The sequence below is a fragment of the Lineus longissimus genome, chromosome 7 (genome assembly GCF_910592395.1).
Source record: "Lineus longissimus chromosome 7, tnLinLong1.2, whole genome shotgun sequence".
Lineage (NCBI taxonomy): Eukaryota > Metazoa > Nemertea > Pilidiophora > Heteronemertea > Lineidae > Lineus > Lineus longissimus.
Window position 1 is genome coordinate 20,453,204 of NC_088314.1, and position 22,105 is coordinate 20,475,308.

At 40.8% G+C, this 22,105-nt stretch overlaps 3 protein-coding genes across 7 annotated transcripts; 1 reads left to right on the plus strand and 2 right to left on the minus strand.

The window, feature by feature from the left end:
• Positions 1–4,796: 4,796 nt before the first annotated feature.
• On the minus strand, positions 4,797–11,200 carry LOC135491430 (cyclin-D-binding Myb-like transcription factor 1). Of its 3 annotated transcripts, none has more exons than XM_064777297.1 (13): positions 11,132–11,200; positions 10,137–10,694; positions 9,651–9,890; positions 9,387–9,463; positions 9,066–9,256; positions 8,511–8,689; positions 8,044–8,203; positions 7,784–7,852; positions 7,312–7,394; positions 7,011–7,166; positions 6,399–6,619; positions 5,902–6,087; positions 4,797–5,496 (listed from the first exon to the last, which is right to left on the minus strand). In XM_064777297.1, exons 2-13 carry the CDS (start codon positions 10,678–10,680, stop codon positions 5,245–5,247), a joined length of 2,358 nt encoding a protein of 785 aa, XP_064633367.1. In that variant the 5' UTR covers positions 10,681–10,694; positions 11,132–11,200; the 3' UTR covers positions 4,797–5,244. The 3 variants fall into 3 exon arrangements, with proteins under 3 accessions (XP_064633367.1, XP_064633366.1, XP_064633365.1); XM_064777296.1 differs by having other exon boundaries at positions 11,005–11,169; XM_064777295.1 differs by having other exon boundaries at positions 10,999–11,169.
• Positions 11,201–11,482: 282 nt separating this feature from the next.
• LOC135491431 (dolichol-phosphate mannosyltransferase subunit 3-like) lies at positions 11,483–15,009 on the plus strand. 3 transcript variants are annotated; one of them, XM_064777301.1, is made up of 5 exons: positions 11,483–11,502; positions 12,984–13,129; positions 13,790–13,819; positions 14,055–14,132; positions 14,445–15,009. In XM_064777301.1, exons 2-5 carry the CDS (start codon positions 13,010–13,012, stop codon positions 14,496–14,498), a joined length of 282 nt encoding a protein of 93 aa, XP_064633371.1. In that variant the 5' UTR covers positions 11,483–11,502; positions 12,984–13,009; the 3' UTR covers positions 14,499–15,009. The 3 variants fall into 3 exon arrangements, with proteins under 3 accessions (XP_064633371.1, XP_064633368.1, XP_064633370.1); XM_064777298.1 differs by lacking the exon at positions 11,483–11,502 and adding an exon at positions 11,678–11,766; XM_064777300.1 differs by lacking the exon at positions 11,483–11,502 and adding an exon at positions 11,763–11,894.
• A 485-nt stretch (positions 15,010–15,494) lies between these two features.
• On the minus strand, positions 15,495–21,969 carry LOC135491471 (NCK-interacting protein with SH3 domain-like). Its single transcript, XM_064777369.1, has 10 exons — positions 21,704–21,969; positions 21,176–21,285; positions 20,349–20,994; positions 20,005–20,166; positions 19,692–19,778; positions 19,192–19,330; positions 18,802–18,882; positions 18,311–18,532; positions 17,939–18,111; positions 15,495–17,813 (listed from the first exon to the last, which is right to left on the minus strand). Exons 1-10 carry the CDS (start codon positions 21,869–21,871, stop codon positions 17,613–17,615), a joined length of 1,989 nt encoding a protein of 662 aa, XP_064633439.1. The 5' UTR covers positions 21,872–21,969; the 3' UTR covers positions 15,495–17,612.
• Positions 21,970–22,105: the final 136 nt, after the last annotated feature.

Here is a 22,105-nt window from a genome sequence, read left to right on the forward strand (position 1 = left end):
TTTTGAATAGCTTACCAATTTATTCTTCAGTTCTTCTGATCTGCGAATGAGAAAGCCTGTTTTTGTTGCAAGGAAGTGGTAGAGATCTTGGTCTGGTGGTAGCCCTGGGCAAAGTGTTGTTGTCATGGTTACAAGGGGGGCTGTCAGAATCATCTTGATGGTGGTCAAACCAACGAGGAATAGAAGAACTGAAACAAACAAACAAAAACATAGAAAGACATATATGAGATTAGATTCACTGGTCGGTCCTAAAGCTTAAAATGGCTTCTTTCAGGTCTGGTTCAATTTCTTATGCATGGTCCATCAGACCCTGTCGCCGCTGTCTTTTCTTAACATTAGTTCTTCGATTGAATTCGAAGAAATTGATTATTAGCCCCTGACCTACAACTTATTTCCTTAGTGTTGGATGCTTGCCATACTTTGTTTGCCAAAAGTCAGAATTTAAGACACTTGGAAGCATCGCTTTCCAAAATATAATTCGTTTCGAAAAACAAATATTTTAAAAATTGGAAATTTCCCAAAAATATTTCAGATTCAGGTTCAGTTAGAAAATGTTTTAACGAACGGAGTAGGCATTTAAGGCAAAATCTTTAGCGATTATGGAGAGGGGGAAATTGGTTGTAGGAGCCATGTTCTGTTGAGCATAATGGAAAAGAGCGGCATACAGTTTAAGATTAAGAACTTTTTCGAGTTTTAGGTTTAGAAAAGCGATAGGAAATAAATGGATTCGATATTATTCACTTCCTTTGTTCAATTTAGCCGGCGCCATCTTGTTCCTGTACAGAAGGCAAAAAAGTAAACTATTTTCAAACTCTGTTCAACCAACAGCGGAAGAATAGGCCTACTTGGAAAGCTGTGCAATTGGGTTTTTTCATTTTCAAGAAAATTAAATTTCTTATGATTTTTTGAGGGTGCTTAAAAAGAAAATTTGATTGTTAAGCTGATGCCTAAATTATTTTTTAAATTCAGTAAAATCCAGGGCAACAAGATCTCAAACCAGGACGCAGTTTGTCCGATGTCATTCAAAACTAGAAGTAGTAAGGGAATTAAGTGGAAAATCGAGTAGGCCTATAATATTTTAAGAAAAGCAAGCCTAATTTACCAGGTCCTTGATTTTAAGAGTAACAGATGTTCTGAAAATCATTGAATCTTACACTCCATAAGTTTACAAATCAGTCACACCAATACCATACAGTTCCGAATGCTTGATCTCCTTGCGTTGAGATTGTTAAAGATTTTAAGAAATAATTAAAACAAAGCAAAAATGTGTTTTTGTGTCAGCTTAATTTTTTCTTTAAATTCAAAATACAGAAATATTAACAAATAGACTTTACGCCTTCATAAGTTGTCCAGCAGAAAAATGAGCCCGCGAAATTTTGAAAAAGTATAAAATTAATGCGCGTGGTAACTTCTGCAACGAAATAACTTACCCAGCTTCATGTCTTTTCCTATTTGTTTCTTTGATGAAAAATAACGGAAAATGTAGGATTTTTTCCAGTCGGAAAATGTTGGAAAATTTGTCAATTTTTTCTTGCAGACAGTTCGGAATTTCGTGAGTCGCGTCAGTCTGTTACACCCAAACGAGACAATGTTGGTAAATGCTCTTTTGATGGTCATTATATACCTTTTGTTCTTCCTCCAAGTGAAGAATAGTGGCAGTTTCTGCCTGTACCCCTTGGAGATAAGTAGGCCATAAGCAGTTTTCGCGCGGATTCCGGGAAGTTAACTTCCGAAAAGTTACGGGAATGTTTCGGTTTCTATCAATCGATCCGAAGAATATTAAAAAAGTTATGAAGACCGATTTCAAAATACTTGTACCAAAAATGCGCTATATCTTATTTTCCTGTTTTAACTTTATTAAAGGTTGTGTACCATCGTGTGGCCTGCTAGAAAATAAAGGAAACCTGAGTTCTTATATAGCGCTTTTATACCTTACAACCGTACGTAATGTCTCAAAGCGCTTTACATATGTTTTCAATCTTTCCCCAGAAACCAAGGAGTGCAGATACCATGCTACACTTTGCCTGAGTTCGGGGCAGTTGAAGTACCGAGTGTCACTGGCCGAGCTTCGAACACATGACCTTCCGATCCCAGGTCGGACTCTCTTCCACACTTTGCCACCGCGCTTACACTTTGGCAACAAAACAGAAGTAAAGATGGCCGTGTAGGCCTATACCGCAAACATCGACTTTTCGTCATGCAGGTCGATAAAACTTGGCATAGAGGCCTATGTTGCTAAGCATATGTATTATTCTTGATGTCAACAACAGCAATCTTGCAATTCCTATCAATTATTTAAAAAAGGTCAAATAACTTTCAAATATTGAACAACACCGTACACAGGCCTTTAATTGCGCGAATTATCGAAACCGATTTTTAACCCGCGGGGGAAGATGAAATCAACAAAACAGTTCAAGATATCTAAAGTTATATAATGCATTGAAGACAATGTAGGAAAAGATTACAATATGTAAATATAATTCATTATCTTTCACGTGATACTGGGTGGTACTTGTAGAGACATATTGAGTCCATGACCGGCTCGCTTGTTGATTTACGGACCCATCATGTGCCGCGACGTTCTGGCGGTTTCGGCGATTACCAAATGCAATGCTCTATACCAGGTTGTTTCGCCTCTAAAGGCTATAGGAAAACCGCGGTGGGGAAAGTCGTCCCACGCATGTCCAATCTTGACACTTGAGGCGCACATTTCGTTCCTTACAACAGAAATTGTAAATATTTCGTCACTGTGCGAGTTTGACGCATGTCTTTGTTTTTACGAGAGGATTCCCCTGAGTACGCAATTATTTCTTCAGCGTCTGACAGGTCTTCCCTAGATGTGTCCTCAAACGACGGAGCCTGTCGTGTTCCATTACAGGGTGCAATATATCTCTACAAGATTGATGTGTCATCTGATCTGTGCAGGGTGTACCTTGTCTCGACTAGCTGTGACACGGTGTACCTTGTCTCGACGAGATGTGACATGATCCAGGTTGTCTTTCTTTGTGTAGCTGTCCATCTGATGGAGGAGAGCAGGAGATAAAGGTCATCCTTAATTACATAAAGACACTACTCTGGATCAGACTTACAGGACAGTTATACTAAGTTCTGGTCAATTTAAATTAAAGTATTTCCTCCTCAGCTCCCCGGCCTGCAGTGTCTCAGTTTCTAGGACTTTCCTCCCTAGCTCCCCTGTCGTGGACCATCGGTACTACATGAAACGTACACATGACGTACCCATGGGAGTAATAGTGAGGTTTCGCAACCACCAGGTTAGGCCCTACGACGACGTTTATCTATTGTGTGAGTTCATCCGAACAATAGATAAACGTCGTCGTAGGGCCTAACCGGGTGGTTTCGAAACCTCACTATTGCAGGCAGAATTTGCACAGTATATAAGGGACTTGATAGGTAGTATATTAATAAGATAAACCACAGATTAAACCATGTTCATGCTTGCTTTGACTTGAATGACGGATCTGAGGGAGCTGGTTCAGGGGTTCCAGCTGTAAATCGTCCCCCGCCCTAAAAACGGGCGTGACTTTTTGATTTTATTCAAATGCTAGTTCCGAATTCTTAGCTCAGATGGCGGCACCTGAGAGTGACGAAGAATTGTAAAGATGTGACAATTGTCATACGGATTTACCGTGGCTGCTGGGAAGGACCAATGTTCTTCAGACGTGTGTTGGGACTTTTGCCAATGAGACAGTAGACCGGCTTCGCCCTCTCTAATGGATGTTCTATTTCGCTACCTCCAATGGTGTGCCATTGCTCTGATCTGCAGTGTGTCAGGTTCTACATGGTGCACCATGTCTCGACTCTTAGAGTAACTTAGTCTAACTTAGTCTAGTTACTCTAAGCTCTTCTGGATGTGCCCTCCCCATTTATAGCGCGCCATGTTGTTACACAGTGCACCATGTTTCTACGGGGGTTGCCCTATTGACTATGATAATTGCGAATTTGATCGATGCGGCGAACGTATTTGGAGAGACAAAAAAAGTGTTGATGACAAGAAATTAGGGGGGCATGCAGCCGGTGCGCCCCCTCCCGTGGATCCACGCCTGCCATGTTGAAGTGATTTCACCATGGTGAATCCCTGCCAGATCATTTTCCTAAGGGGTCTCATAGGGTGAGGGACGAGGCCGGTCCACTGCGTCCGGAGGGTAGGACAAGTGCAGCCGTTGTGTCTGTGCTCATAATGATGCATGATATCGATACACTGAATATGACGAGAAAGTATTTTGCATAAATTATATATACACGGGGGATTTCAGGTGGTGTCGCTAAGCTTAGTAGCCAATACTGACAAGGAGTCTGCAGTTAATTTGTATCGTTTTTGCCCCTCATTTTGTAAATTTGTCTTTTGAAAGGAACATATTTTGGTACTGTCTTCAGTTCAATGATAGGATGCGACTTGTATCTGTTGAAAGTTAATTTTGATTGTAAACTGCCAGTCTTGTAAAATGCATAGATTGTGACAATACTTCCTTGTCCTCGTGCTGAGGTTCAGTTGTGACAGAGAAAGTGAACCATCCCATCTCGACTGCCAAGGCTTTCGTATCTTATCAGGATATACCCTGGTATGTTTAAAGGGAGTATAGACCAGGAGGTTTGGGATGACCAACATCTGCGTTCTGGTTGTGACTTTGTCCTCGAAGACTAATTTGAGACAAATGAGGATTACAATCAAACACCACGGAATCTCTTCATGTGCAACACAGCATTTTGTCGTCCTTATTAAGTAACGTCAACTCTCCTCAAAAACCAACGCAGTTAAGATATCATTATCATCACAGAAATTTATTTAAACAAATAACAGAAATGCAGTTCAGTGGTTTGGGAGTTATTTTAGAGAATCACAAATACACTATACTTCATTTAAGACTTCTAGCCAACACAATAGAATTTGATTTACTCAAAATTAACAAAATATACAATTTGAGTATGGTACCCCACATCAGAGAAAGAAGTACTGTTAATTCTCAAAGAGTGATCCAACATGCAATTTAACTCTTCTTGCTGGTTATCAATACATTTCAGCTCTGCCAGCCATCTAAATAGGTAGACACTGTTTATTTGTTTTTCATAATCACAATATTACATGTAAGAAATTCCAAAGTCTCAAGTCAACAAAATATCATGCTGTTCTGAATACAAACTTCAGACTGGGCAAGGCAGGTTCATGCATTATCATTGGTCCAGCTTGGTCCAAAGGGTGTCCAGTATCACTATGTTCAACAAAACCTAGGAGTCCTCAACATCGTGAGATTGACCTTTTTCTGCCTCAACGTCAGACGTGATCAGGTCGACACTATCGGTTGGTAACATCGGATCAGATAGCGAGGACAGATGGATGAGATCACCATCGTTACTACTGGTCGACTGGGCATAGTGCGGCGATGACGACGACACAAGGACGAGATCGGTCGACTCAACAACTGGTGGAGGATCCAACTCTGTTCGACTGTCCTCCTCAACGATGACACCACTGATATTCTGAAGGAGATGAAAAGGTACACTATTTTACTTATGTTTTGTAAAGCCTTGAATGTATAGGCAACCGAATTGAGAGTCGCAGCAAATAGTACAACCGAGCAAACAACTTTTCCATTCATCACAAGCATGGGCTTTCATTTTTCTAAGCATTTATATTCTCAATGAACCAGAGTCTTGAAAGCCAGTGCATTTTGAGCATAATGAGAAATAACAAAGCACTGGAGAACGTAAAATGACCATGTTGGTTATGATTTGCCAGTTCTACACAATTCTCATCAAAGTTAGTGATCTCTGCATTGAATCCTCCACTTGATGTAGAGGCAAGTTTGTCCAAGTTGACCCGAGTGGGTCATATAACTGGCAGGGCCAAGGTATGGAGGCCTGCACCACCGAGATGTGACTTACCTGTGCTTCATAGTTCTCATTGACACCGATGATCTCTGCGTGACCAGACACCTCCACCTGACTGTCCAGGTCTGGTTCTTCTTGGTGGGCCATGTGACCAGCCTGAGTTAGCGAGTGGAGGTCGATGCTATCGGGATGGATCGCGCCAGTGCTGCTGACTATCACTGGATGCTGATCTTGGGCCAGCTGGTGAGAAAGAGAGAGGTTTTGATTGTCAGTGTACATCTTGACATAAATCTTGGAATCACACTCTTGGGAATTATACAGTTATCCGATCAGTGCCAGCCCCGAGTTTCCTCGAGACAATCATCATTATCTGTGTCCTTTAGCAAGACATTGAACCCTATTTGGCTTCTCCCGACCCAGGAGTAATAGGGGATCGTCCTTACCAAATAGTTAACCTGCCTTCAAGGAGGAGCAAAGTCTCCAATCCTTTATGCCAATTAATCAAATGTCTTAATTGGAAGTGCAAACACCCTGACTCTAAGTCTACTCACAGTGTGGCTGGTAGGCAGTGTATGGACAATGATATGATCTGTTGCCATATTGGACGATGTAAACGAGATGGCCGGGTTATTCTGGGGTTGCGTAATGAGGTAAGCTCCGGAGGTCGTTGGCGTGAGTTGCTGGGTCAGAATCTCATACTGGAGGTTACTAGTGGCGACATCTTCCTCGGAGGTCGGGATGATTGTTGCAGAAGCTCCAGCATCACAAAGATCTAAAAAAGAAAAACATTAAGAAAACAAACCTATGAAATGTTTGCAAAATCTAAATTTTACAATTTCGATGCAGGAACTGTTTTTGTGACATGGCATAAGATAAAGTTGAACCTTCATTTAGCCGACACCTCCGTTAGCAGGACAACTTCTCTGACAGAGACAGGTCATTTCAAGACAATTTGACCTCTTTAATCTGGATAGTTGAGGTGAAAACAGTAGTACAGACTAGCACTAGGGCACAGCACCAACTTGAATCTGAAGCACTGGCACATGGCATCGACCATCCAGTTTGGGTGGAGATTTGTGCCAGGGCTGTTTCAGGTCCACATACAGACAGCGCCATGCAACGAAAGCTCACAAGAAGAAACAGAAGATTGCGGCATTACTTACCCCCCTGTACTGCACTAACTGGGACATGAAGCATCGGGACATGCACCATGTCCATCCTCTGCATCCTGTTCATACGGAGGCGAACAGCTGGGTTGTTACCAGTCAATTTTCCACGCAGACAGTTATCCTGCATCAACTTCAAACATTGGACAATATCTGAAATGAAGAAAAGATTATCTGAGAGCTGAAGAAACGTTAAGAAAAGTCGGACCTCTCGTCAAGTGACAACGTGAATCCTATATGACTCTGGCCAGAGGAGTAAGACCCGACTGCTGACTGCTGACATGATATGAATGCATACCTTGAAACGACATGAGTTGGTAGTCTTGAACATGCTTCTTCATTGACCACCACTTCCCTCGAAGCCACTGCGGGGATCGAACGCTGCAACGAAAACATAACGATGACAAGTTGGAAAACGATGACTTGGATTCATGACATTTATGCTGTTTTGATCAGCTTTCAAGAGTTCCATGTACAGTTACAATATAAGCCAATACTTTACGAAGCAAGATGATGAATTTCACTATTCGATCCAATTGAGCAGAGGTTAAGGCCAATCAACACTTTCAAATGTGTTCAAGAGTGGAACATCACTCAGCAGACACCCCTCTATAAAGGACACCAACTCTATAACGACACTGCATTTGGTCCCAATGTGCTCACTGCCATTGACCTAAACCTCTGTAATAAGAACACCTCTCAATTAAGGACAGCATATTCAGTGCCGAGGGTGTCCCTAATAGAGAGGTTCTACTGTATTCTGAACTCACCTTTCCCATCCTTTACAGAGGTCAATCCAATCAATCTGAGTTTCATCAGTCGCTTCAGAACTTGCCAGTCTGAAAAGAAATCGATTTTGTTTCAGAATAAAAGTGTATTATGATTGATTTTCAGGGAGAATTTTTACACCTCATCATAGAGCGGAAACAATAATTGAGCTGTTTGGTGGATGTGGGGCAGCTGCATAGAAATAAGCTCCGCTGTATATAAATTTTTAGAATTAAACGCCATCAGGTTTTGGACTCCTTACCTATTTATGAGTGCGAAATCATCATCGCGCGTCCATTCAGAACCACCTTTCTCTTTCCAGTTGAGGTAATTGAGCCACTTTGTGCGGCACTGTTTCTCAGACCGTGTCAGGACCTTCTCGGCCACGGCCGACCAAGATATACCCTGCGTCACACTTTCGCCTGAAATCACCATCAATCATAGTTCTATCACACAGTGTATGCAAGGGGAAAGTGCAATCCTGAACATTTAAAAAGCAATTTTTTTTTGGCAATCTCAACCACATTTTCTGGTTTTAATAAATGTGTTGCAAAATCCAAAGCCTGAGAACTCCAGAATCTTCAAAATCTTAACCTGTTCAGTACATGTGGTCGAAATTCTCAATGCCGTGGACTCGATTGGCTGCCTTCAATGCAGCAGAAAAACTACATAACAAAACAGACCCTTGAAATATGTTGAAAAAGTAAAGTTTCCACTAATTCTACCAACCTGGCCTTGCCTGGCTCTGTTCGTAAACAGCAGACGTCAGGCGGTGTTCCTCCTCCGGCAGCCACTTCCCGGAGTTGCACGTCTCCTTCATGAGGCGACACCTATCTTTGACTGAAGAAGCACTGCGGCCCATCGCTGTACCAATCGTGGCCCAATCCGTACCATGCTTTGCCCTCAACCTTTGCGAAAAAACAAGATAAAAACACAACACTTTAGACGGCCGATCGAACCTTTCATCTGACAGAGTATGATCGTCAATCATGGCAATTCACTCGTTTCAAACAATTCTGTTGTTCTAACATTTTCATCTATGTGCACCGTTCTTGGACCATCTATGTCGCCTGATAGATGAATTCAAAGACGAATCAGTGTAAAAACAAATCAAATGCGCACACTCAGAACACGTAAGAAGGCTTAAGCAGGCTCCGGACAATGCCTAGAGACACGACGATCCTTTGTTCAAGGTGAAACGCATGACTGGTCAGTGCCAAAACAAACTTGTCTTTTCAGTGTCATATGCCAAGATCGAACCGGAAAGGGTTAAGAGATGCTTACTCCCTCAGCTTACTCAACTCCTCCTGTGTATATTTGCCAACATGATTCTTTTGATCGTACATACGAATCACCCGTCGATAAACAGAGAATAGAGGGCGTTGCAAACCCTTCGCAACAGTGCGATAGAAGTCCTTTCTCTCGTCTTTGGACATCTCGAAGATGATTTCTGTTGGGTCGCTTATTCCATGGCCCTGAAAAAATATGACAGTCATCAAAGTGAGGAACAATATGTATGATTTATTTCTAAATCTTAAGCATTTAAAAGGACCCCCAAGATATCAATCAAATACTAGTAATGCGCTGCCTGGAAGTGTTTCTTACCGTGCAATAATTAGAAATATTGGCTTGAAGCAACTCCACTTCATCTTTGGACCACTGACCTTGCTTCCACTGTTGTCCTGAAGAAAAGACAGGAAACCTATGAAAAGCTGGCAGTAACAGAAGTGTTTCTGAGAGCAAATCAGAAGTGATAATGCATGGTTTCCACCCTAAAGATGACCGCTTGCCTGGTCCGAAAGTAAACACACCCACACCCTTCTTCAAAATGCAAACTCAAGAAGTGACACAACGCCATGAAATACAAACCTTTACTAGACAGAGCCGTTTTATCATCTCTCGATGTGAACCAGGCCTGGGTCACATCCACATTCTGTTTTGGATCATGCAGGGCTTGAAGTTCGGCCAAAGTTGTTCCTTGCATCGCTGCGACGGCTTCTCCATCAATATGACTTGGCATCGCCACCATGTATGTTTGACCATCTGCAGCCTCCACGCAGAAACGCTTGGCTGAAGGCTCCAGGCAGGCATCATCAGTAATTTCGTTGCCTGAAAGAAGGGAAAAGAGTAAGATTTATTGAAATATACATTCATGTTTGCGAGTGTGTGAATTTCCCAGAAAAGTACGTTCCAAGTTCTATCTATTAGTACACCATTCACAAATTCTTCTACCAGTTGTCTAGTCTTAGCTCCTTTACACATCATTTTTGGATGGAAGAGGTTTTTCCATCGTATTGGTGAAGACCACTTTTACGTTTCAACTTTAAAGACTCTAAGAACCTGACAAATAATTACCGGGAAGTTCCTGGTCAGTGTTAAGAATTTTTATCGCAACCTGATGGACCTTCATGTTGTCCACGTCCTCCACAGCGCACTCTATTGGTACTGGAGTGGACCTCAAACAACCGTCCTCTTCGACAACATGCACCATGTTGACACATTCCTCCGTTTCCGTCTTTATCACAGGGCTATCTCCTGGATCCACAGCCTCGACGGTGACATTCTGAATCAAACATGTACCAGCCTCACCACCAGTAACGATTGTCTCAAATTTCCCACCGACATCCTGGATGGTGTGAACGGCCGCCCCGGTGACCTCGTCCATAACTTGTACAATATCGCCCACTCCAGTGACAGACTCGAGAGCAATATCAGTGATAGTCGCTGGGATACTTGCTGCAGAGTTGACAGGCTCAACTATGACATTATTTCCAGTTTCCATGTTTACGCCTTTGGTAGTTTCTGGGATTGCCGAATCTACGATGACTGCAACTGTCACCTCTGATTCTCGGGTGTTCCCAGCTTCTTTAGGGTTGGACTCGCGGCAGACAATATCCATTTCCAATCAAAAACCTAAAACACCCACAAATTTTGATAAATGAATTACACTATTAGTATTAACAGTGAGTAAATGAACGCAAAAAATTTTAATCAGCCATCAGGAAATATGTCAAATACTGCTGAAAATCAAAATCATTAAATGAGGATACATAACATGCAATATGCAATATGCATTGCATTTGCAAGGAACAGCAGGAGGCAATGCATATCAACCTACACTACATTCACATTGACCCAGAGCAGAGCTCAGCCAGAGGAATGTTGTCCTCCATCCAATTTTGTTCCCGTTTTCAACAGAAGCCATTTTATGTCATACCTTCACCTTTTCAGAGGCTGGTCTGGACCACTTCAGCATCATAACTCGTGCTGTAACAACTTTAGGAGATGCTTTGTTTCCACCAGAATCGACTAAGATAGTCATCTGTCACCAACACATAATTTCAAATCACCTGTAAATGTTTTCGTCCGGGTTTCTTCCAAAATGCCAGGATGCAAAATGACCAGGATGGAATTCGAACTATTTATTCGCGGATAAATCTTTGGCAATTTAAAAAAATATAAAAAATGTTTTGTCGCTAACGTTTAACAACAAAGTAGTAATAATAATAACTCAAAAATAACAGTTTTGATGAAAATCAACAAACATTATCTTATTTGTTTGGCATTTCTAATGAAGCTATCAAACCATTGAGAACTATTTTCTATAAATTTTGTTGTTTGGCCTCCCATATGCAGTCGGCATTCGGCCCCGCGTGGTGGCGCTGAGGCGGCCGCTGCCTTGGAGTACTGAGCAACGAGCAGAGCCTTTTTAATGCATCGTGTAAGCTTGTTACCTTGGTTAAAGGTGTCCTATCATGAAACACTTATGTAAACAGGGAGTTCTCGGGCGGGACCCGGGGGCACGACCACCTGATAGATGCATATTTACAAAAGCCCTGAGATGGTCCCCTTAAATTACAGAGCAACTGTTGAAATGGTCCCTTAAGTTCCTGACCTATATTCTATGGCCGCGTTCCATATTCTATTTGACTCTTCTCTTGAGAAGAGCTTCGATCAGCAAGCATCTGGGGAAAATAGCAATTTGGTAAATATATTGTGAAATTTCTGTTTTCGGACCTGTGTTCTTCAGGTTTGCCTTGAAGTCTAGTATATATTTCAGCCAATGCCAAAAGATACATCGACCATTGAACCGAGATAATTTATTATTTTTAAGTGAATAAATTTTGTTCCCTATGTAGGCTTTAGCCGGTATCAGGCTGTTTCGCTACATTGCCAGTTCGCTACAAGTCGTTTCGCTACATGTGGCGGTCGTTTCGCTACATGGTAGGTCGTTTCGCTACATGGGTGGAGTCGTTTCGCTACATGATGGGTATGGTCGTTTCGCTACATGGAGGACGTTTCGCTACATGGGTGGAGTCGTTTCGCTACATGGATGTAGTCATTATTTTTACTCTATTTTACCCTACTATAATTCCCGGTGGTGACTACAAACCACAGTTTCCCGGTAAAAAAACTTATACGGTTTGATGGCGCGCAAGGGGTTCTTGTCGTCCTGGCCTGGGTTAGGCCACATAAAAAAAGAGTTGGTGATCGTCCCCGCCCGCCCCTACGAAAAACGCCCGGTCCCATTTTTTGTTAAAATCCTAAAAAAGTTGGTATAATGTTCTCTGCTATAGGGTCAGAATTGCATGGTTGGAATCTCTATGAAATCTCCTTTCAAATGACACCAAACATGTCTGTTTAGGTTTATTTTACCCAGAGATATTTACTTGATTTGAGCGAAAGATTGCTCCTATAGCGCCACTTTGCAAGGCCTTCGCGTTGGCTCGCTCGTCTCCACCCAAGTAGCGAAACGTCCTCCATGTAGCGAAACGACCATACCCATCATGTAGCGAAACGACTCCACCCATGTAGCGAAACGACCTACCATCTAGCGAAACGACCGCCACATGTAGCGAAACGACTTGTAGCGAACTGGCAATGTAGCGAAACGACAGTAATTCCTTTAGCCTATGTATGTCTATGTACATTTTGCTGTACATTTTGTAGTGCATTTGTGTTGAATCCATTCATGGACTGCTGTCCTGAAATATTTTGGTGGAACTGGAAGGCATGACTTGTAAATGTCTTGAAAATAGGCTTGAAATTAATGAAAAGGTTCTACAATAGATTTCACCGATGCGGAAGCCAATATGTTAACAGTCATGACTTTCATCGGCAGCATCAGGCTCTCAACAGAATTGATGTTCTTCAGATCACTCCACGACATTTGTGATTCTCAAATATCATCTCTCTTTACAGAGTCGGTGAGATCACCAATTGACAGCATGACCAAGCTAATGCAATGGCTGCTGTTTGCACTATTATTCCTGTCGGTCTGGGCTGCTTTGATAACAGAATCGATTCCAGTGGACATTCCAAAAGCCTATCTGGAAGTGATATGGCTGGTAATTAGTCATAACTTTCTTTATTCTCATTGCAACATCCATGCTTAACTGGAGCTTTCAAATGACAGCACACAAGAGTCCCATATTTCATTTGATTTGGCTGCCAGTTTTGATTTTACCTGTGTAACAACATGATCAACTTCAACAAGGACTAACACAGAGGTGTATTTGTACAGAGCAGACACAGAGAACTCATTGAAGTTGTGGTATTTTATCAGGTGCCAGTCTGTCACCCACTCACTCACTCCTGCAACTTTACATTCTATGTCACTCAACTGTACCACCACATCCCTCCAGGCAGCGGTCAGTTAAGTTATGTATGTGTTCAGGCAACCAGACTGCTCCAGTCCAAGGCATTATAGTATAAATCAAAGTTTGCTCTGGAGAACAATGTCCTTATTGTCTTTGCGAGCCAAACCATTCAATAGATATGGAATATTTACACACCTGCAAGCAGTTTAGGCCAAGTTAATATGGCGCCCTGGCTTTATGACATGTTCTTTAAAGGAAAAAGCTTGAAAATACCAATTGATTATAATACATGTAGGCCTACTACAAGGACTATTTCGTTCTTCTTCTGTTGTACTTCAATTGGCCCTTCATCAGAATTCACCAATTTAGCCATGCAAATTTTCAGGCCATATTCTCATTTCTTTTCAGTTTCCTATATATTTCCTGATTACAGTTGCAGTAAGTATATAAGTTCAATCTTTATGGTTTATGAAGTCAACCCTTTTAGTTGCATTGAACCCTATATAGCTGCTGTGATACACTTCTGCCTACAAAACAATAACCAATACAATAGTTCACTTTTGGGAAGTGTTACACAAGTGCTGCCACCTCTTTGTCAAGTGAAGCATTATAAGTATTCTCATCTTGCCAAACAAACGGTTCTTCTTTTTCTGTACCTTCTTCTTACTTTCAGTGTATCGTGTTAGCAGTCCTCGGATATCGCGTCGCTATGTTTAATGAATGTGATGAGGCAGCAGAGGAATTGAAACAGGTGAGTCAGCGATGAGTGCAGATTTTGGCAGACAGAGAAAGGCAGTTTGATTGCACTCATCAGAAAAGAGGAACCTAAATCCCTTGTCTGAAGGGCACAGAACCTTTGGCAATACAGAGCTGTAAGACTTGGAAATAGGCCGAATGATCATGAGGTACAATGTAGTTAATCTCTCAGTGCAAATGACAGCCACTTACCAATTAGCTGTATCAGTAGCCCCTGCCCTTTGAAGTTGACAATTCAATTTCATATTCTAAGCAATTTCGTATTCTGAGCGCTGCTTGATTTAAAAAGATATTGCTTCTTTTTCAGCAAATAAAGGAAGCAAAAGCAGATTTAAAAAGAAAAGGATTGAAGCTGTCATGATGAACACTCAATTGACACTTTTCATTTATTATCTTCTGGAGCTAGTGTAGAGAAACTCTTTGTCAGATTTTTGTCTGTCATATAGAAAATGCCAACAGTAAAGTTCTAAAGAGTCCTTTCTTTTGACCGTTATCAAAGCAGGACTTTATAGGTATGTCCATCGCACTGTTTAATCGTAGGGACTAGAATGTGAGGATGACCTGTTTAGAATCATTTATATGTGTTTACGTTGGAAATTCTTGTCGTAAGACCGAGACAGATAGCTGCTTACTAGTTTTGCCTGCCATTCTTATCTAATTGTTTGTAGAAAACATGTGTGACTGCTTTGTGAATTGATGGATTTTGGAGATTCAACCACCTGTTGTAATAAATGGTGCCAAAAACAGGTGTTCCTGTATTCTAAACCGTCATTTTGCTACTGAAAGAATCTTGTGAAGAAACCAGACTGGCTGGTTGTAAAAATGTGCTTGTGAACTTTGCAGATGAAATAAATTATAATTTTATAGAAATATTGATTTGTTGTGTCTTTCTGTTGTTAGTGTAAAATTGATCAGGAGCCGTCTGTCCTTCAACACACCTGATATGCTCAAGAGAGATTCAGATACAGGATCGTTGGTCTCTCCTTTTCAGTCTTGCTTATTTACGAACAGATTAACATTTCTGGACAGCTTACCTCTCTTAATTGAGTCAGTTGGCAAGACAAACTGATACAGTATCCCAAATAGGCCTAGACACCTTACACAGGAGTTTGGCGAAGCGATTGGAGGCCTTGATTAACTGGTTGTGACATTGTCTCCTAAAACATCAAACGACTCCTTATGAAGATACCCATCGTCGTGAATCTTGCCTTTCTGGTAGTGAAGAGGCAAACTAGTTGGTGCCACTTTCATGTAGTCCTTTTAAGCAGATTTGTAGGATTGGAAAAGTCTGCCAGTTTCCATGCTCTCGAGCATGGATGTGTTGCTTTCTCCAAAATGAGACAAGAAACTATCAAGGTGACTTCCTATCATTGAGCATTTATTAATACTAGAAATAAATAAAAAGGTTCAACAATACGTTATACTGGGACAATACAATATAAAATTGACACACATATGCACTGGAACATTACACTGAAGCTTTTAATTTGGAGGGAAGAAGGTTTTCTAAGCATGCATAAGACTGGCCGGTTAGGAAAGCAGGATAATCGAGACAGCAAGAACATGTTCCATGTGCCATCAGTACAATGCAGAGTTCCCAAAGTTTGATATCTCAAAATAGATTACAAGTCAACCAACGAATTTGTAGCTGCAACCTACAATCAAGCATGATCGCATGTGACAAAAAATCTCTTTGCCAACACAAATCTGATTATTGATATTTACACTGACGCCGTACAAATCTTCCTTAAGAAGATAAGTTGCAGTTGGCAGTGATAGGGTTAAGAATCATACAATGAAAGCGGACAGAGGAATTCCACCATTTTTCGAAGCAGTAAATATTCTAAGGTCACAACATGCAAAAGTTAAAGACCAGAGTTTACAGTAACCTGAACATGCAGATGTCTTTTACAGCCAAGCAGCAAGAAAGCCAAATTATTATTGCAAAAAACTTATCACATCTAGAATAACTTAAGATACTAGAGATCAAATCTGGAATGAAATACCGTAGACCGCAACATGCTCTCATTACACTCTGTAACAGACCTTCTAAAGGCGACTATGCTGTCAAACATATTAAAATAGCTTTCATGTCGGATGCAAGTCCAACTGATGCCTAACTAGATACAAAGTTTGAAACAACTTTTATGCCAACTACTTTAACCAATGATACAAAGCTCAAAACAACTTTTACTTTTTTTGTGAAAACAAGCTACTTTTTAATTGATACCATGTTAACAAGTTTGTACTACTTTACTAATAGAGTGATACAAAAGTTTGAAACAAACTTCATGCAAATGAACAATCCCGCATACATATCATGCTTTTTTTAGCAAGTGTAACCCACATTTTGACGAAATCAATATTGCATTGAAACTCAATGACTAGCAGCACGTTCTAGCACGAAAACAATATATTGCACTATCGTTAGTTTCTTCAGTGTAATAATATCTCCAGAGACTGATGATCACCAACGATGCATTTGAAGTTAAAGGAAGACTATAGGCAGGTGCCAGCTAGGTTGGCAAGATTAAATTACACTAAGTCACATATAGGGGCCTCTTCAATCACACAGTACATCGAAACTATTCACACTTGTTCAATTTATCACTGAATCAAACACAACCCAAGCCCCTACAACTGTGCTAACTAGTAACCTAAAGAACCAATTTGACACGCTACGTCCAGGCTATAGTCACCCTTTAAACAGTAAATCTATATGAAAATAACAATTTCTCTCTTATTCCGAAGGCACAAAACAGGATCACTGGTTATCAAGAAAATAAAGTTACACACATGAATCAGCAAACGAAAGCAATAGTGAGAAAAATGGAAATTGTGAGAAAAATATTGTATTATTACATCATACGACGAGCTGAATATGGCTTGACCAGCTTTATGACTTGGCATACCACCATCGTAATCATTTTCTCTCTTTGATGGCACACATTTTACGGTAATCTGTATATTCAAATTATAATTTTGGCCGAATATTTCCAAGCAGACAAGGACAAGACTGCAGGCAAGATTTAAGCAAGACATCTGAATACAGTTTGGATAGAATGTTTTGAAGACATTAAAATGGCATCAATGTGACATCATACAGAGATGAAGTTATTTATCAAGATAAAAGGCATCGTTTTCAGTTTTACCTTTCCAAATACATCTCAATTTCTCAGCAAAAATTGATACCCTGGTTAAAAATCCTAAACAGCAACTCTGACAACATCAACAAATCATTATTGCTCTTTTTCTTGAAAGCCAAAACACATAAATCCTGCGTCAGATTCAGAAACACCAAAATACACTTCCTTACCAACTGAAATATGCATTTTTGGCAGGTAATTTACAAACCAGAAGCCAACTCGTTTACATTAGCCCTAAGGGATCATCTCAAAATAAAAATGAAAAGCTCTCGGCACTGTTTTGATAAATCATACATTTTCATCTCAGGATGAGGAACCAGCTCAACCCATTACATTGTAGGAAACCCAAAATATTGCGGCAAATCTTTCCAGATGAGTCGGATGAGCCAGCGATCTTGTTCAGACTCCTTGTCTTCTTCTTTGGAGATGTCCATCAGCAGACTCTGAAGCTCAGCTTTACGATGCTCGTGTTCACAGTAGGAAGAATTCTTCATGATCAGATGCATCAGATTCAGAATATGCGATCTCATCTGCAATGAAAATGACCAAGATTTCCATGATAACATGCATGCACTGTAAACTCCTGTATTTTTCCCCTGGCCTAATATTTTATGATCAATACAAAAGCAAACTTTAGGGCTGAGCATTTACTCACCTTGTTTCCGGGAGACAGATCACACAGATGCCGTATCACAACATCAATCAGCACCTTGGCATCGTTTGTGTACAGAAGATCCGACGTGGACTCGAGACAGTATAGATCACACAGGAACTTGAGGACAGAGTTGTCTGGCCGAGGTTCATGGTCAAACATCTTGACTGGATCATCTGAAATAGTACACGGAGTTACGTTTTCACTATTGAAAAGAGTTAGAATTGCTAGTTACGCCCTCTCTCCCAGCTTATTGTGTACGGGGTTAACAAATAAAGTGACATCAATGGAACGATTTAATCCAAACCTCTCTGAGTAGAAGTAAGGCACTCAAATCACTGCACCTCAACGGCATCAATAATGATCATGTCTCACCTCCGCTGTTCATCAACATCATCACTTTCTCTGTAAAAACCTTTGCCTGTCCTCTCTCTGCCAACACCTTGAGTATCACATTATCACGAGCATCTTTGATATGGAGGTTAAACGAGAGGATGAGGGCTGTTAGCGTATCAGCGATTTCATCCTCCATCTCTGCGTCATGTGGGTTCTCAATTTGATCAAAGATGAACTCGATAAAGGTTTGATTCAGCTGTTCTGCAAGATATAATCAAAGACGTCACTAAGTATTATCAAAGGTCACCAAATCATTGAAAGGCCCATCTAGTTAACCCTGAGCAAACTTTATTGCCTTGTGATAATATATTCAGTCTGAATGTGATCAAGCAGAGGACTGTGCAAGTGGTTGTGACATTGTCTTCCCTCACCAAGGCACAACTTATCTGAGCATAATTTCCCAGTTTCAGCGCCCGAGGTTGAGTTGCAAATTCACACTAAGAGAGATTGATTTCTTTAAGTGTTCTTACCATAATGATAGACAGGCAGTGGCTCTCCCATTGAAAATAACATAGTTAGCACCAAACTTGAGAAGCAGAACTTTTGAGTATCTGAAAAAAATAACACCCAACATTATGCTTTATGAGCAAATAACCACATTTTCAAATAGTATCAACACATTGTTAAAACATTGCTGAAATCCTTTCAAGTTGGAACCTTTTCTGGACATCAATCAGGATTACGAGTGGGAAGCACGTGGCAAGAAAGACAGAGTTTGGACTTGTGACTGGAAGGTCGTGGGTTTGAAGCTCGGCAAGTTTCACTCTGTACTTTCAACTTGCTAAGTGTAGTAAGCTAAATTACTGCATAAAAGCCTCGGATTAATGCAATTAAAAGAGCAGAAGAATGTCTGCACTTACTTGACAAGTCTGTCTGCAAATCTCTGGCAAGCTCCACTGCCAACACGGACGTCAGCAATTCGGATATCACACGTGCTTCAAGATTACACAGCGCACCAAAACTCTTCAACAGCAACAAGCGGATGGAGACACGTGTTTCCTGAAAACATCAGAAGGGATCTCATTGATCATGAGTCGTAGTTGAAGGTCTTTTATAGCATGTTGATGACGCACTCAGCAGCAATGTCTATAAACAACGTCAGTACAGTTTGTCAGTGTGGTCTGCGTGATGCAGGTGTTTTATTTTCAAGTCCCTGGTGATAAATGTATACAGTACCTTTCAAAAGCAACATTTAGCCCCAAAACATGTTTGTATACATTCTATACAGCACACCACTTGAGGTGGCATGCAAAACTAATGCAAGTGAGAGAAATTTTTTGCAGAAGTTTTGCCAAAATGTGACATCGAAAACGAAGATGCTTCCATCTCAATGGCCACAGAAATAGAAGGAAACACTTACCATCTGATAATAGAGTACCAATGTGTCCAATGCTTCGAAGTGATTCCTGCTTATTACCTGACGACAGATAGACTGGTTGGCATTACTCTGAAAGAAACGGAAAGAAACCTATTATTCACACACATCACAGTGTCAGGAGGAAATACCGCAGAAGGGGAATACTGTGTGTACCCCGGTACAGTTAATTGTTACTCCCCCAAAAGCAATAAATATGAACTCAAATCGCAGCTATAGGTTGAATGTGTGCTGAACATAATCACATTGAGATTCTACTCAACAAGGGTATGAATCTTCTATGGACCTTCCAACTCACCAAAATAGAGATTAATTCTTCCAAGCATCCTTTGATCATGGCTTCATCTTCATGCAGCGCCCAGCTTCTTTGCTGAGAGTCGTCCTTACACTCGGCCATCTGCGAGAGAATCACACTGAGGCGTTGTGCATCATGGCTGTTTTCGATGTTGTCCGAGTATTTCTATGAAAATGAAATGTACTGGTAGGTGAGTTTCAGAATGCAATATCTCATATCTTAGCTGGAGGCGTTAAACATCAAAGAAAAAGATAAAGATAACCGACTTGGAAAATCGGGTGACCCCCAAACCAGTTCTTTAGAACTGATCTGTTTTGAAATCAGAGAAAACTTTGTTATCATCTCACCTCGTTGTCTGTAGTCTTCTTGAGTATCTCATCCATAACGTACTCCACGCTGGGAACGTTCCGTTTGATATGATCCAACACCATATAAAGGGTCTCCTGACATTTCTCATGACTCAGGTTGGTATTCTTGCGTACCATCTCTACGAGCTCCACACCTATCTCGTCCGGTATATGTGGCTTAGTAGCACCAAGTAACGCAGTCATTGTTCTTGTAGGCGACGTTGTAAGCGACTTCAATGGTGACATAGCTCTCAATTTCTGATCAGACAAGTCCAAATTTCCGTTATTTTCGATGGGCAATTTCTTTGGCGAGTCTTTAGTCTTCTCACTTGTTGTAGCTTTTGCTTCTTCCTGACGACTGATCTGAATTTTCGGGGAATTTTCTTTCGACGAATGATGACCGGGAGATTTTTCCGTCTTGGAGTGATGGTGGCCATGTTCTTTTTTCGGACTGGCGACTGGTTCATTTGGAGCAGTTGGTGGAGGTGGGGCACTCCTTCGTTTTTCTGAGCCTTGTCTCTGGTTTTGTGGGATGCTTTCCTGTCTCTGGGGAGGTGCTGGTGCCTGTCTACGAGGTTGCTGAGGAACAAAACTTCTGCCAGCGTTGTGTTCTTCTATCACATTTTTGCGATGAAGAATAAGTTTTCTGTAAAACAATTCAAGAATAACAATTGAAATATATGCTCGGAGTAGGTGGCTGATTTAAAATCATATCAAATAAAACTCATTTTGGGAGTGATATATCATGTAAATACAAAAGATCTTTATTAACAATTGTATGCAGAGTATCCATAAAAATTACACCAACTTGAAACAAAAGTACTCACTGCAAATTTTCTCGCTGTTGATGAGAATAATTTCCATTGCTAGCAGAGGCTGCATGGTGTATGTTTTCAATAGCTCGGTCAATAGATTTCACCACCTCAGCAACAGCTACCTGGAATAACAAACAAACGTGAGGCAAACACCATGCTTTTTATCTTAAAGGGACAAGTATGATTTGAGATTTTTTAATTTTTTTTTCATGCAAAAATAACTTCCACTTCTAGCAGGACCGTGTCTTTTACAAACATGATGATAACATTAACAAATCATAAAACTGGAGGCAGGCCTATGTTACGTTGGCCTATCTGATATCAAACAAAAGTGAAAACCTGATTGTTTGGTTCCACCTAAGGTCGGACCAACAAACCATCTTAACAATAGATCTTCATGGTCAATGACCCCAGACGAATGGCACGAGAGGCATTATCTGGCGTCACTGACCGTGAAGATCTATTGTAAAGATGGTTTGCAGGTGGTACCGGCGTATTTGGAAAATAGGCTGTTCCAGAAGACTAAATGAATAATATTACCTCATCCTTTTCAATGTAGTCATTGGGGACAAAGCCAACTTGTCCATAGCCATTTTGAGCCTGGCACCAGTGCTTGTCAACAAATTCAATCACAGTAAATTGGTCTCCAGCCCTAAAACTCAGAGCCTTGGGCTCCTTTGATGTAAAATCAAACTTTGCTTTGTACATTATGTCTCCAACCAACGTCAGAACATTGCAAAGTGCTGAGAAATGGACGATTTCTTCTAAAATTTATGCAAAAAGCAAAATCGTTTTTTAATTTTTCATGGGCGCTGACATCTTGAAGTTTCGCACTATATCTGTACTGTGATTCGTCAAAAAAGATAGAAATTAAACCGGGTACCTGAATAAGGTAGAATAAAAATAAACTTTGTCCTATTTTCGTGGAATAGTCAATAAAGA

What these genes read in the sequence shown, in the direction of transcription:
- LOC135491430 (XM_064777297.1), bottom strand. Translation starts at nt 10,680, where the DNA reads ATGGATATTGTCTGCCGCGAGTCCAACCCTAAAGAAGCTGGGAACACC. An exon ending in AACGGCTCTGTCTAGTAAAG is followed by an intron (nt 9,464 to 9,650) that starts GTTTGTATTTCA and finishes TCTTTTCTTCAG; the next exon opens with GACAACAGTGGAAGCAAGGT. An exon ending in ATATTTCTAATTATTGCACG is followed by an intron (nt 9,257 to 9,386) that starts GTAAGAAACACT and finishes ATATTTTTTCAG; the next exon opens with GGCCATGGAATAAGCGACCC.
- LOC135491431 (XM_064777301.1), top strand. Translation starts at nt 13,010, where the DNA reads ATGACCAAGCTAATGCAATGGCTGCTGTTTGCACTATTATTCCTGTCG. An exon ending in ATCTGGAAGTGATATGGCTG is followed by an intron (nt 13,130 to 13,789) that starts GTAATTAGTCAT and finishes ATTTCTTTTCAG; the next exon opens with TTTCCTATATATTTCCTGAT. An exon ending in CAGCAGAGGAATTGAAACAG is followed by an intron (nt 14,133 to 14,444) that starts GTGAGTCAGCGA and finishes CTTCTTTTTCAG; the next exon opens with CAAATAAAGGAAGCAAAAGC.
- LOC135491471 (XM_064777369.1), bottom strand. Translation starts at nt 21,871, where the DNA reads ATGTACAAAGCAAAGTTTGATTTTACATCAAAGGAGCCCAAGGCTCTG. An exon ending in ACTACATTGAAAAGGATGAG is followed by an intron (nt 21,286 to 21,703) that starts GTAATATTATTC and finishes TTGTTATTCCAG; the next exon opens with GTAGCTGTTGCTGAGGTGGT. An exon ending in AAGAATTAATCTCTATTTTG is followed by an intron (nt 19,779 to 20,004) that starts GTGAGTTGGAAG and finishes CGTTTCTTTCAG; the next exon opens with AGTAATGCCAACCAGTCTAT.